Source organism: Procambarus clarkii, chromosome 19, assembly GCF_040958095.1.
Source record: "Procambarus clarkii isolate CNS0578487 chromosome 19, FALCON_Pclarkii_2.0, whole genome shotgun sequence".
Lineage (NCBI taxonomy): Eukaryota > Metazoa > Arthropoda > Malacostraca > Decapoda > Cambaridae > Procambarus > Procambarus clarkii.
The window spans coordinates 26,206,100-26,219,518 of record NC_091168.1 but is presented as its reverse complement, the minus strand read 5'-3'; the positions used below and the strand labels follow the sequence as shown (position 1 = coordinate 26,219,518).

The 13,419-nt window shown below is 43.5% G+C and overlaps 1 protein-coding gene and 1 long non-coding RNA gene across 3 annotated transcripts in view; one reads left to right on the top strand and one right to left on the bottom strand.

Annotated features, from left to right (window-relative positions):
- LOC138366247 (uncharacterized) overlaps positions 1 to 2,796 on the bottom strand; it is a 76,207-nt gene extending 73,411 nt beyond the window's left edge. Inside the window, exon 1 of the long non-coding RNA XR_011229113.1 lies at positions 2,421 to 2,796. This is a non-coding gene — a long non-coding RNA (uncharacterized lncRNA). The remainder of the gene's footprint in view (positions 1 to 2,420) is intronic.
- The window catches only part of LOC138366244 (putative inorganic phosphate cotransporter), a 66,250-nt gene that overhangs the window by 50,143 nt on the left and 2,688 nt on the right, over positions 1 to 13,419 (top strand). For both annotated transcript variants that reach the window (XM_069327182.1, XM_069327181.1), the window contains exons 2-10: positions 3,388 to 3,540; positions 4,120 to 4,352; positions 5,434 to 5,667; positions 9,958 to 10,045; positions 10,437 to 10,663; positions 10,975 to 11,124; positions 11,805 to 11,937; positions 12,118 to 12,359; positions 13,043 to 13,169. In XM_069327182.1, the coding sequence (XP_069183283.1) occupies positions 3,393 to 3,540; positions 4,120 to 4,352; positions 5,434 to 5,667; positions 9,958 to 10,045; positions 10,437 to 10,663; positions 10,975 to 11,124; positions 11,805 to 11,937; positions 12,118 to 12,359; positions 13,043 to 13,169 (1,582 nt within the window). In that variant the 5' untranslated portion in view covers positions 3,388 to 3,392. The remainder of the gene's footprint in view (positions 1 to 3,387; positions 3,541 to 4,119; positions 4,353 to 5,433; positions 5,668 to 9,957; positions 10,046 to 10,436; positions 10,664 to 10,974; positions 11,125 to 11,804; positions 11,938 to 12,117; positions 12,360 to 13,042; positions 13,170 to 13,419) is intronic.

Sequence of the window (13,419 nt, the reverse complement as noted above, 5' to 3'; positions counted from 1 at the left end):
CAGGACTCGTAATTCTGTGGCTCGGGTTCGATTCCCGGACCAGGCAGAAACAAAAGGGCAAAGTTTCTTTCACCCTGAATGCCCCTGTTACCTAGCAGTAAATAGGTACCTGGGAGTTAGACAGCCCGTAAAAATCTGCCACTTACGAGTTATTCATGCCCGTGCCGCACACCTCTTGGGTGGCTTCCTCAATCAATCCACGGAAGTGTGGATGACAATTTATATTTGTTCTCATGTATTTCAGTGAATGTGGAAATAAACATTCCATTCCCGTGTGGACCCCTGGACCCCCACGCGTGAGGCCGCAGCTATCCACTAGGTCCACTCGACAGAGCTTTAGTGTCAGCCAAAGGCTTAGGGCATTTTCCCTGCCAAAAAAGAAAAATCTTCCCTCAGCTCAGGAAGTCATTAACTTGAATATAATCATAATTAAATATAATAAGGAATATTTTCACACTCAAAATAAGTACTACACACAAGACTCACGGCAATGCTGCACATGGCTTGCTCTCGTTAGTTACACTTACGACATGTGTATACGCAAGATACTAAATGTGGCTACGACATGTCATGCAAGTAATGGCTTAAGCTTATCGCTATTATGAAAATTACGAGGGTTATTTCAAATTCCAGTTATGGTTATGCTAGTCACTAACACGTGGGGCTATTTTGCATTTCCTACCATATCTTTTGTTCCAGTGTGTTCTCTCTTTACTGCACAAATTTGGAATCTGGACTAACAGCATCTTCCATGTACGTGATACTCCCTCGTCTCCTTACTTACCCACATTAGTGAGCTTTAAGATGGTCCCAAAAATTTAGGTGCTTTATCGTGTCTGTGAATGTCGTATATGTTCTCTGTATTTCCTCTATTTAAGAAATCTCTCCTGCTTTGACAGGACAAATGAGTAATGTCCGCGTCCGAGTAATTTACAAATATCATTGACGACAAATTGAACCTCCTTGTTTGACAATCTGTCCGCTTGAGGTAGTTCAGTGAGTCCTAGTTGAGTCTGGGTACAAGTGACAGGCTCTTGGTTATATTGAGATGATTTCGGGGCTTAGTGTCCCCGCTGCCCGGTCCTTCGACCAGGCCTCCACCCCCAGGAAGCAGCCCGTAGCAGCTGTCTAACTCAAAGGTACCTATTTACTGCTAGGTAACAGGGGCATCAGGGTGAAAGAAACATTTTGCCCATTTGTCTCCGCCTCCACCGGGGATCGAATCCGGAACCTCAGGACTACGAATCCCAAGCGCTCTCCACCCAGCTGTTAGGCGCATATAGGAATGGGTATAGAAACGGATTTTCTTCCTATTTGGGGAAGGGTCGTGGATGACGCTATGGCAGTATGTTCGTTTATAGGATGAGTAACGCTGCCTAATAAGCTCGTCTTGTGGTCAAACTGTAACCAAAGACCATCCTGACAACAGACTAGGGTACAGGGGAAGTGTTTGCTAGGATGCACCAGCAACTTCACCGAGTGGTGAGCCAGCTTTAAGTGCCGTGTTGGGGGGTGGTGGAGGTGTTCTCGACCCCCCCCCCCAGCTGGTGGAGAGCCTCCCACTATCCCCCTAGCTGGTGGAGAGCCTCCCACTATCCCCCTAGCTAGTGGAGAGCCTCCTACTATCCCCCTAGCTGGTGGAGAGCCTCCCACTATCCCCCTAGCTAGTGGAGAGCCTCCTACTTTCCCCCTAGCTAGTGGAGAGCCTCCCACTATCCCCCTAGCTGGTGGAGAGCCTCCCACTATCCCCCTAGCTAGTGGAGAGCCTCCCACTATCCCCCTAGCTAGTGGAGAGCCTCCCACTATCCCCCTAGCTGGTGGAGAGCCTCCTACTATCCCCCTAGCTAGTGGAGAGCCTCCCACTATCCCCCTAGCTAGTGGAGAGCCTCCCACTATCCCCCTAGCTAGTGGAGAGCCTCCATTGACAAATATTGGATGACCTGTGTACACGAAACTGTTGGATAACGGAAACAGCCACTAAAATTTAGCAGTAAATGCAGACTAAATTCAACAGTTCTAACACGTTACAGCGCCCCAGTCACTCTATATGCCAGAGTCGGAGATGAATACTAACAATAGCACTGCACCAAAGTCAGCAGTATACAGTTGTTTCACTGGGTGCCCATACATTAGTTGCAGATAATACATAAACAATATTCAGGCATCCTAAGGTCTAATACAGCACCTACCTTGCTTAGCTTCCAGGGATCAACGGCCCCGCGGCCCGGTCTCCGACCGACCCGAGATGAAATATCACCTAAATATTACCTAAATATATACTGAGCCAAACAGTCCCTGTAAACAATGGCGGTTAAGTCTTAACACTGAAGACATCTATTATAAGTAAAAATTACTCCACAAACAATAAAACCGTATCAATAAATAATCATTAGCAACATGCCAGATATATTAAACCTAACCTGAATAGTGATTGAAAGGTAGCTAGCCAGTTAATAGCAGCCCTGAGAATCAGCCGTCCACACTCTAGGAAATCACACAGCCAAATGACTGGTGAAATGCTTGCTTACCGACAACACCCTGCCAGAGTTACGTTAATTACTTTCTCTAATAAGAGTTCTACAAATAAAGACTGGATATTGGCTAGTCCAGAAGATGCAATCAACTCTTTGACAATATTTCAAACAACCTCTAGTCACATATAGCGGTTAATAGTCCTGAAACTTAAACACAAGTGTGGGAGGAATTACAGCCTGGCAACATCGCATCAGCTTTGACGAAACCAGTGAAATGGAAAATGTCTAACTCAACGGCTGACTCAAACTCTGACATGTATGATATATTATATCATTATTATCTAAACAAACGCAATGGACTGACGGTGGCTCCAAAATAATTAATATGCACGAGATCACATGCTATATACTAAATCCATTATATGTAAACTAAAAAATGAACAATTTCTTAAAGGAGCACAAGCATATGTAATTACATAATATTCACACACTAATTAACAATTAACTACCTTAATATACTATGCAAATTAAATAATAAGTCGCCCTTGACTCACATACGGACTGCTAAGCAAAGTTGCAGAGGCGAGCCTAGTGCGGAATTATCCTGCCACCGATTTACATGTTAATAATTCAAATATCATCATGACTTCAACATGACCAGTAATAAAATAATCATCATTGCAAACCGTGCATCAAGATGCAAAACAAAAAAGGTATTAGCTAGCAAGTTCAAATAAGTTTATTGAGACAATGAAATCTCAAAAGGATAGATTAGCTTAGGCTATTTCTATCCTCCTGATTGAGGTGGCGTTTTCCCTCTGGATCGCCACTCCGAGGCGCTGAAAGGGGAAACTGTTTACCAGCTTGACGGCTCAGTTACCATCGCACATTAACCTGTGTTTGCGTCGTGCAGGTAAGATGACCCGCGTGGACCCGTCGCTGATGAGCCCCACTGAGGAGATGATTGGTGAACACCAGCCCAGGGAGCACGCCGAGCCCCTCAACCCACACACCAAGTCCCTCCAGCTGGACGCTGATAGCGTCCAATCGGAAGACAAGCGCGACGGTAAGTCCAAATTACACTCACACACGCGGTGAATCATACTAAATGAATAAATGAGTGAATTTGGTATGTGCACACGAACGCACACATATGAATACACGCTGGTGTGTGTGTGTGTGTGTGTGTGTGTGTGTGTGTGTGTGTGTGTGTGTGTGTGTGTGTGTGTGTGTGTGTGTGTGTGTGTGTGTGTGTGTGTGTGTGTGTGTGTGTGTGTGTGTGTGTGTGTGTGTGCAATGATCAACAACACTGGTGGCAGGAAGTTGGTCGAGGCTTGTCTGGCAACATCACACACACCTGCTTTTCCCTGACGTAAGGTGAATGATATAACTTACTTTTCCTGACGTACAAAAAGGAACAAAAAGTGAAAGCCTATATAGGGATTTAGTAAATAGTATCAGGTTATAAAAGGTAACATCAATAACTGTAGTATTTCAAGCGTAGGTTAGACATATACATGAATGAGTTTGGGAGGATATAGATAGGCTTTGCATTTGGGATAGATAGGAGCAGCCTCGTTTGGGCCAATAGCCCATCTGTTGTGACTTTTATTGTTGTGCTATTTTGTGATGTTCATACTTGCAGGAGGATGTTGGCAGGTACGGTACACATTTGCCTTCCTGGCCTTGGTGGGCATCGCTCTCATGTACGCCATGAGGGTCGTTCTCTCCATCGCTATCGTGGCTATGGTGGGCTCCAATGGCCACCAACAGCACGCCAACGTCACACATGAGGCTTCTAATATCTGCCCGGACTCCGACGCCCTGGATCACGGCGACGTCAACACCTCCACCAGCATCACCAAGGACAGCGTCTTGGTGAGTTTCCTGCCTTCACACTCTTGTCAAACCAGTCTTCATTATAATTTCAGGTGCTTGGTATCCCTCCCATAATGGTGGTGTGCGTGCTGTCTTTGACCAGGTTCGTGTCTCAAGGCCGTTTGATACACTAATTTGTTTTTTCTCACAATCTATCACTGAGCGATTGATGTTTTAAATATTTTATTGTGGGGTACGTCCCCCCTTATTTATTTTTTTGCTTTACTGCCTAGTTTGAACAGTAATAAATATGAAAATATGCGTGCACTTACTCGAGTAAGCTCGAATACTTCGTACTCGAGCTTACTCGAAAGTTACCACTCGACATATACTTCAAGCAAGGGATACACTATCCAGCATAAGGAATTTCCTTAATGATTAATTGGCACTGTATTTACAAAGTGAAAGTGAAGAAGTGCATGTAGGATTGGATTATAACGAAAAGTTTGTATGTATCTTGGCAACACCTAAAGTTGGGCTTCACAGAAAACACGAAACCTGCACCACTCCATAACGGCTCACTTCAACCTTGACGAATTTTCATGGATTTGATTCTTAATTTATTTTATCCACAACCATACAGATGGTACTGCTTCACTCGTACAGACGCCCCCCCCCCTCACTTTCCTCACCCATCCAAACGTCCCCATCTTGTCCATAGGTCCACGCCCTCATATATCATGTTCACTTTTGCTTCCCATTTCTTTCGTGTTGCACTGTCTCCCGATTTCCTCATTCCTCTCTATGCCATCTTGTGAATCACGTTATATTTTAAGACAAGTAGTCTCAGAGTTCAGCTCTCCATTGGCGCCAATTTTCTTTTACACACACGCGCCATGTTCGCCGTACGAGAGTGTGGGCAGCAGCGGTGCCAGACCTCCCCAAATCTGGCAGTATTTATGTTCCTCTTCCTCTAATTTCTTTTTATCGATTTTCACCATTATTGATCGTAGTCAATGAGTCTTGAGGCATGAGCGTGCTTGTTGGTGGCTGGGCACAGATGATGGATTTATATAAATAATAAACATTATTACATTATTATTACCAATATATAGTTTTTGATTGGACGGGTCTCCTGCAGGAGGGCGAGTTCGCCTGGGACGAGACCATCCAGGGGGTGATCCTGGGCTCCTTCTTCTGGGGTTACTGCTGCACCAATATCATGGGCGGGCGGGCGGCCGAGTACATGGGCGGCAAGTTGGTGTTCGGTCTGGGCATCGTCCTCTCCGCCCTCCTCACCGTCCTCACCCCCGTCAGCGCCAGGATCTCCACCGAACTCCTCATCGCCGTCAGGGTCCTCGGAGGCATCGTACAGGTGAGAAACCCCACTAAATTGAGTTATCAAATCATTTAGCTCGGATGAGAAGCCGGTGTATGTACATATGTGAAAGCGTAGGTTAGACATATATATGTGAATTAGTTTGGGATGTGCATAAATAGGAACCGTGTCGTAAGGGTTAGTATATGTTATCGTGCGGAGATTTAGATCAGTAGATTGATACGAGTGGAAGCGATTTGGTAATCATGCATTGCGTCAAGGGGAGATAAGACACAACAATATGTCTCACGTGGCAGGGATTGGGAGAGATATCCCACGCGGCAGGGACTGGGAGAGATATCCCACGTGGCAGGGACTGGGAGAGATATCCCACGTGGCAGAGACTGGGAGAGATATCCCACGTGGCAGCGACTGGGAGAGATATCCCACGTGGCGGGGACTGGGAGAGATATCCCACGTGGCGGGGACTGGGAGAGATATCCCACGTGGCAGCGACTGGGAGAGATATCCCATGTGGCAGGGACTGGGAGAGATATCCCACGTGGCAGGGACTGGGAAAGATATCCCACGTGGCAGCGACTGGGAGAGATATCCCACGTGGCAGGGGCTGGGAGAGATATCCCACGTGGCAGCGACTGGGAGAGATATCCCACGTGGCGGGGACTGGGAGAGATATCCCACGTGGCAGGGACTGGGAGAGATATCCCACGTGGCGGGGACTGGGAGAGCAATAATGTTACTGCGACTGTGGGATTCCTAAGGTACCACACAAGAGCCTTGAGAAGTACTTCCCATATGACGCAGTGGGCAGTTTTCCCGCTACTTATCTGCCTTTACGCAATCCATCATTGCCAGGTCTCTCCACTTCCGCTGTCTCTCGTGCCAACATTTCTATATTGATAAATGACGATTAATCATTAAAAATAATACTTACGCCCCCCAAAAACAAATTAAATACCTCCGTTAGAATTAGAATCACTTCATCAAGAGGCTATAATATGGCGGTATCAAAATTGATTTATTCGCTTTGGTATTTGAAGAAGGTTACAGGGCAATTAATATCATTATGATGATTGGCAGTGTTTTATGGCGCTCTGCCAGACGTAGGTCACTCCCTCTCCCTGGGAGGTTGCAAGACGGCCTTCATGTCTGCCACGACGCAACACACACACACACTCACACACTCACTCGCTCACTCTCTCTCTCTCTCTCTCTCTCTCTCTCTCTCTCTCTCTCTCTCTCTCTCTCTCTCTCTCTCTCTCTCTCTCTCTCTCTGTCTCTCTCTCTCTCTCTGTCTCTGTCTCTCTCTCTCTCTCTCTCTCTCTCTCTCTCTCTCTCTCTCTCTCTCTCTCTCTCTCTCTCTCTCTCTCTCTCTCTCTCTCTGTCTCTGTCTCTGTCTCTCTCTCTCTCTCTCTCTCTCTCTCTCTGTCTCTCTCTCTCTCTGTCTCTCTCTCTCTCTGTCTCTCTCTCTCTCTGTCTCTCTCTCTCTCTCTCTCTCTCTGTCTCTCTCTCTCTCTCTCTCTCTCTCTCTCTCTCTCTCTCTCTCTCTCTCTCTCTCTCTCTCTCTCTCTCTCTCTCTCTCTCTGTCTCTCTCTCTCTCTCTCTCTCTCTCTCTCTCTCTCTCTCTCTCTCTCTCTCTCTCTCTCTCTCTCTCTCTCTCTGTCTCTCTCTCTGTCTCTCTCTCTCTCTGTCTCTCTCTCTCTCTCTCTGTCTCTCTGTCTCTCTCTCTGTCTCTCTCTCTCTCTGTCTCTCTCTCTGTCTCTGTCTCTCTCTCTGTCTCTGTCTCTGTCTCTCTCTCTGTCTCTCTCTCTCTCTCTGTCTCTCTCTCTCTCTCTCTCTCTCTCTCTCTCTCTCTCTCTCTCTCTCTCTCTCTCTCTCTCTCTCTCTCTCTCTGTCTCTGTCTCTGTCTCTGTCTCTCTCTCTCTCTCTCTCTCTCTCTCTCTCTCTCTCTCTCTCTCTCTCTCACACACACACACACACCGGGCCTCGTGGCAGAGTGGACAGCGCTCGGGTGTCGTAGTCCTAAGGGCCCGGGGTTCGATTCCCGGCCGAGGGGGGAAATGGACAGAGTTTCTTTCACCCTAATGCTACTGGTCACCTAGCAGTTAATAGGTACCTGGAAGTAAGACAGCTGCTTCTTGGATATGTGTGTGTGTGTGAGACAAAGAAATATATGTTGTAGATATAGTAGAGGAAAAATAGATTGGTTAAAAAAGGGCTAAGAGCTAATAGTTCGATTTTGCAGGCACAGATTATAAATACACACACACACACTCAGTATATTGTAACCTTTTGATGAATTATTATTTTTCATCCGAGGTAATATACTTTTCAGGGAAGGAATTGCGATTGCTTCGTAGTTATCAAAATCAATATTTTTTATTTTATTTTTACATACGAGTGAACCGAACAAAGATGAAGGCATCGGAGAGACTTGGCAGCTTGCTGGGTACAGATAGCAACCAGAAAAACAGAGTTGATTTATGTTGAATGTAAATTGTCAACCGTAGTACGGAGGAGTGGTGGAAGTGGTTGAATAGTCTCTCACTGAAGGCTCGAGTACCAAGGCTCACGGTACCACGTGTACAGTACCTTACTGGTATTGGTACACTATACTTACTGGTACAATACCAGTACTTACGGCGTTTGTGTTGATCAACCCGCCCTCTCAACTAGTACGTCTAATTTTGCACGTTGTGGTCCCTAAAGCAAATTACAAAGTACTACCAAAAGCAGCGGCTCACAAAAATCCATGTTTTCTATACATCGATAGGTTAGGTTTAGGTTAGGTTAGGTGAGTTCGTACATTTCTGGCTAGATTAGTACTTTGTATTTTGTACGTTGTGGCAGGCAAAGCCAGAGAACAGGGCTGAATATACGCTGCGGAGTAGACCAATGGTCGCAAAGTCAAATTGTCATGTGTGTGTTATCCATGGAGAGTTTTTTGGGGGGATAATAACATGCACTTAGATTACTGGACATTTATGAAGGGTTATAAAGTTGTCAAGAGCTAGTTATTGATGTTAAAAATGTTAAAATATTAACAGGTGCCCCATCTCGCAGGATGGTTAACCAGGCAGGGGCATGTGATCACTATTATTGTTTTTAGTAACACATTTAGGTACCTGTGCATTCGTGCAGCTGCCATATATATGAAAGAGAGAGGGAGAGAGAGAGAGTGTCTGTCGGTATGTCAGTAAGTCTTTTTTTTTATTATTATTATTAATACATGAGGTACATCTACATTAGTGCAGCTACTCTAGACTATATGAAGTGGAGTACAGTGTGTCAAAAAAGCTAACTGGGTGATGCTAAAAAATCCCCATCACACAGGATGGTTAGTTATACAGAGGCATGTGATAGGCAGTCTGCACTGGCAGACTCCGGAAGCATTTTGAGGATATCATCAACACAAGATTGAATAAGGCAGCAGCGGTAATAAAAGTCCCCATTTCGCAGGATGGTTAGTCATACAGGGCCATATGTTTAGTAGCCTGCACTGGCAATGTCAGTAAGTCCACGTGATACATAGCGTTACACTCTACGGACACACTATGCCACGTTTCACCACACTTTTATCTAATAAATTAATAATGTTTAATTTAACTATATAATTATTCCATTACGCTTTAACACTAGTATTTATGACAACCCGTCCTCCTGCTTAGATAGTACCTATTGTGAAGGTCGTCAATAGTCACGAATTCGTATGTAGCTTTTAGACAGTAGTATACTGACTAGTTAGGAATTCTTTTAAAATAAATGATGCTAAAAAAAAAAACATAAATATTCCCAGGAATAGTATAGCACACATATGTACTATATTAGTTCTCAGATATCGTGTATTAGGCCTAGGAAGGTTAGGTTAGTTTAGTTTGTCAATGCAACACAAGAAAAAAATAGTTTTCCGGTTTATCCAACTCAGTAGTTCAGATTTCTACCTTCTAATTTCATTGTACGTCGGTCTATATACTATGGTCCTCATCGTTACTATAAGTACTTCCAAAACAAGAGGATGGGCTCATTTATGATTGCATCAGCTATATAAAAACATGATTTTTGTAATTCTATAATCTAATGATGATATCAATATATTGGATACAGCCCACTAGCTTAGTCTCCCTGTCGAGGCCACTAGAGAGATAAGTGGCCTCCTACCTACCTTACCTTGAGGCTACCTTGAGGTGCTTCCGGGGCTTAGTGTCCCCGCGGCCCGGTCGTCGACCAGGCCTCCAGGCAAATTGAGGTAAATTTTTAATATATTAAGGTGATGACCTTAGCTGAAGGATGACAATATATTGAGAAAGAGAAACATGTATCTTACAGGGCGTGGTGTTCCCAGCGGTCAACTCCATGCTGGCTACCTGGATCCCGCCTACAGAGAGGAGCATGTACACCACTATCGTCTTCTCAGGTGCGTCTGCCACCCCTCGCCTCTAGATAAGTCACTAAATAAGGCAGGTTCTTGTGCCAGGAGCAGGGTGGTTTATATAGTGAAGATGGAGATCTCAGGTGAGGTGGGTTTATGTGATGCAGTTGAAGGACTCATGTGGTGAAGAGACAACCTAATTCATTCAACATTTGAATTAAAGTAATAATAGTGATATAACATTTAAAAGCATAAATATTTTAATGATTTTTTAATGATTTTTCCCGTTAAATCATGGGACCACTGCCTTATTTCTAATGCATGTTGAGCATGTGTGGGAATAACAGCTGCCTTGCATGGACCACTTGTGCATGATTCATTTATTCTCAATTAGGCAGTACATGACCTATAACACCCCTGACATTGTGGTCGGCAGGTTTCCCGCTGGGCACGGTGGTGTGTCTGCCTGTGGGAGGATGGCTGTGTTCGTCGGGCTTCTTGGACGGCTGGCCCTCACCCTTCTATCTGTTCGGTGGTCTGGGTCTGCTGTGGGGTGTGGCCTGGTTCCTCCTCATCCATGACCGCCCTGAGCATCACCCGAGGATCTCCAAGCAGGAGTTGGCTCATATTCAGTCCTTCGGAACTAGCATCAAGAGAGCAGAGGTGAGCACTTAATAACTGGCATCAACAGAGCAGAATTGATCATGAACCTCAAATTACATAATCATGTCAATCACATAAAAAACATGTGATATAATGTTGCTCAAAATATAAAATATTATGAATAAACTTTTTACAAAAAATTAAAGTTCTTGAATTATGATATAAACTTAATTGACAATTTTTTTAAGATTCCAAAAAATACCTGACCAGTGCAAATATCCTTTCCTGTATGCAAATATCAGGTATCCTTTCCTGTATGCAAAACCCTGTACACTGATGTATATTAAGAGGATACACACCTCTCCCTGCAGGTGGTGTCTCTACCTGTGAAGGACATTGTGCTCTCACTGCCCTTCTGGGGCCTGATGGCTGGCTCGGTGGGGTATGACTTCGGCTTCTACACCCTCCTCACTGAGCTGCCCACATACCTCAAGAACATCCAGAACTTCGATATGAGTCAGGTCAGTTTACAGAAGGAAAAAATGTTTGACACCTCAAATTGGTTGAGTTACTACAACGTATTGGCATTTAGAACGAATGGAGATAAGTAGAAGAAAGTGTTTTACAATATGTTTAGATAAGCAATAAAATTTATAATTTGTAAGTTGAGAAGTAAATGGGATTGATTTTTAAATTTCCTTTTTTTTTGTCATGTGAATTGAATTATGCAAGGAAATACAGGAATTACTGATATCAATGCCTAAAACCATTACAAAATGTTACTCTTAAAGCCAGTAGGTGGAAAATGCTTTCACTAGAACTAGGTAAGGTATATAGATTTTGTGTAATAAACATGATTTACTTAAACTATAAGTCATAATTGTAACCAAAACCAACTTAGCAATCAAACCAAAGTAAGCCTCTTCTTCTTTTTATCTATGCCTCACAGAAATAAAATTAGGCATAAATAAATTATAGTTAATGTAGCCAATGCAATATAACAATTTTAAGTGAGAGGAAATATGTGCAGACTTATGAAGAAATATACACATATATTCCATCTATTAGTCAAAGCTTTCATTTTCTCTGCATAGTATTGAGGTTCAAGGTACTGTATTAGGTATCACGTACAGGTAGTATATTCAGTGTTTAATAATGCTGTAAATTATGTAAATGTAATGCTCTCTCTATCTTTATCCAGAATGGCCTGATGTCCGCACTTCCGTTCCTTGTGATGTGGCTGTGGGGGTATGTGTGGGGCTCCCTCATGGACAGGTTCACCGCTGCCAGTCTTCTTCCTTTGCTCAGCATCAGGAGACTCTCCATGGCAGTGGGTAGGTGTGTTTGTGTGTGTCTGATCTGATATAGAATTAATATAGTCAAGATTAAGCAAGGTATAAATATTCAGGTTGGTGCATTTGATCCATTTTACCGATACATGAATAAGACACACTACAGACGATGTATCAACACTTCAAATGATTTGTAGTCACAGCAAAATCTATCTCCTGCAGGGATGTATGGCCCCATGATAGGTCTAGTATTGATGTGCTTCGTCAACTGCAACACAGTGCTGGCCATGGTGGTGCTGTGCATGGCTGTGGGCATCTCCGGTAGTGTCAACTGCGGCTTCCTCTGCTCTCACCAGGATCTCGCTCCAAACTTCGCAGGAACGTTACTGGGGCTGACTAACACTGTGGGGTCTTTTGCTGGCATCCTTGCTCCTATGATCACTGGCAGCATCACTGAGGGAAATGTAAGTCACATAAGATCCCAAGTATTTATGAACAACATTCTATTTTATTTTTATTTTATTTTATTTATATATATACAAGAAGGTACATTGGGATTGTGAGGATACATAGCATAGTAATTACATTTTTGTAAAGCCACTAGTACTAGCAGCGTTTTGGGCAGGTCCATAATCTAAGAAAATTTTAAGTAGGTAAATACTTGCAAAATTTATAAAAATGGTAACAGTTACATTGCAAGAAAAAAATAAAAGATGAGAGAAAATTGTAGGTATATTAATTTAAAGCACATAGGTAGCTCTATATTGATTGCAATGACAGCTTGAATGGTAGTTTAACAAAAATTAGTAGGCACAATACAGCATATGGCTAACACATAAAAGAAGACAGCAATGAACACAATGATAAAGTTGTTTGGATTAAGTACATAAAGATTGGGAGATTGGGTAACACTAGATACAGAGCAAATTTAAAGCTCAAGTGTTTAATTCTCTGTTTATATTAAACACTTGGATGTGTTATAGTGCTATATTGAACACTTGTGTTCTCTACTGTTATATTGAACACTTGGATATGTTATGTTATATTGGTATATTGAACAATTGGATATGCTTTACTGTTTTATTTCCAAAAAATCTGAAAAGCAAAGTAGTGCTCTGCCCCCTCTCACTGTGCTATACTCTGACAGCAAACTCTGAGTGCCTGGAGGTCGGTGTTCCTCATCACCGTAGCTGTCTACTGCGTCACCAACACACTCTACATCATCTTCATCTCCTGCAAAGTCCAGCCCTGGAACGAGCCCAAGATTGACAAAGGTAATGACGGACTCCTGACTTATAGGATAACACCTCCGTACTCCATAACTTACAGGATTACAGAACAAGCACCACCACAAAATAATCACAATAACAAAACAATCACAACCACAGAACAAGCACCACCACAGAATAATCGCAATAACAAAACAATCACAACCACAGGACAAGCACCACCACAGAATAATCACAATAACAGAACAATCACAACCACAGAATAATCACAATAACAGAACAATCACAACCACAG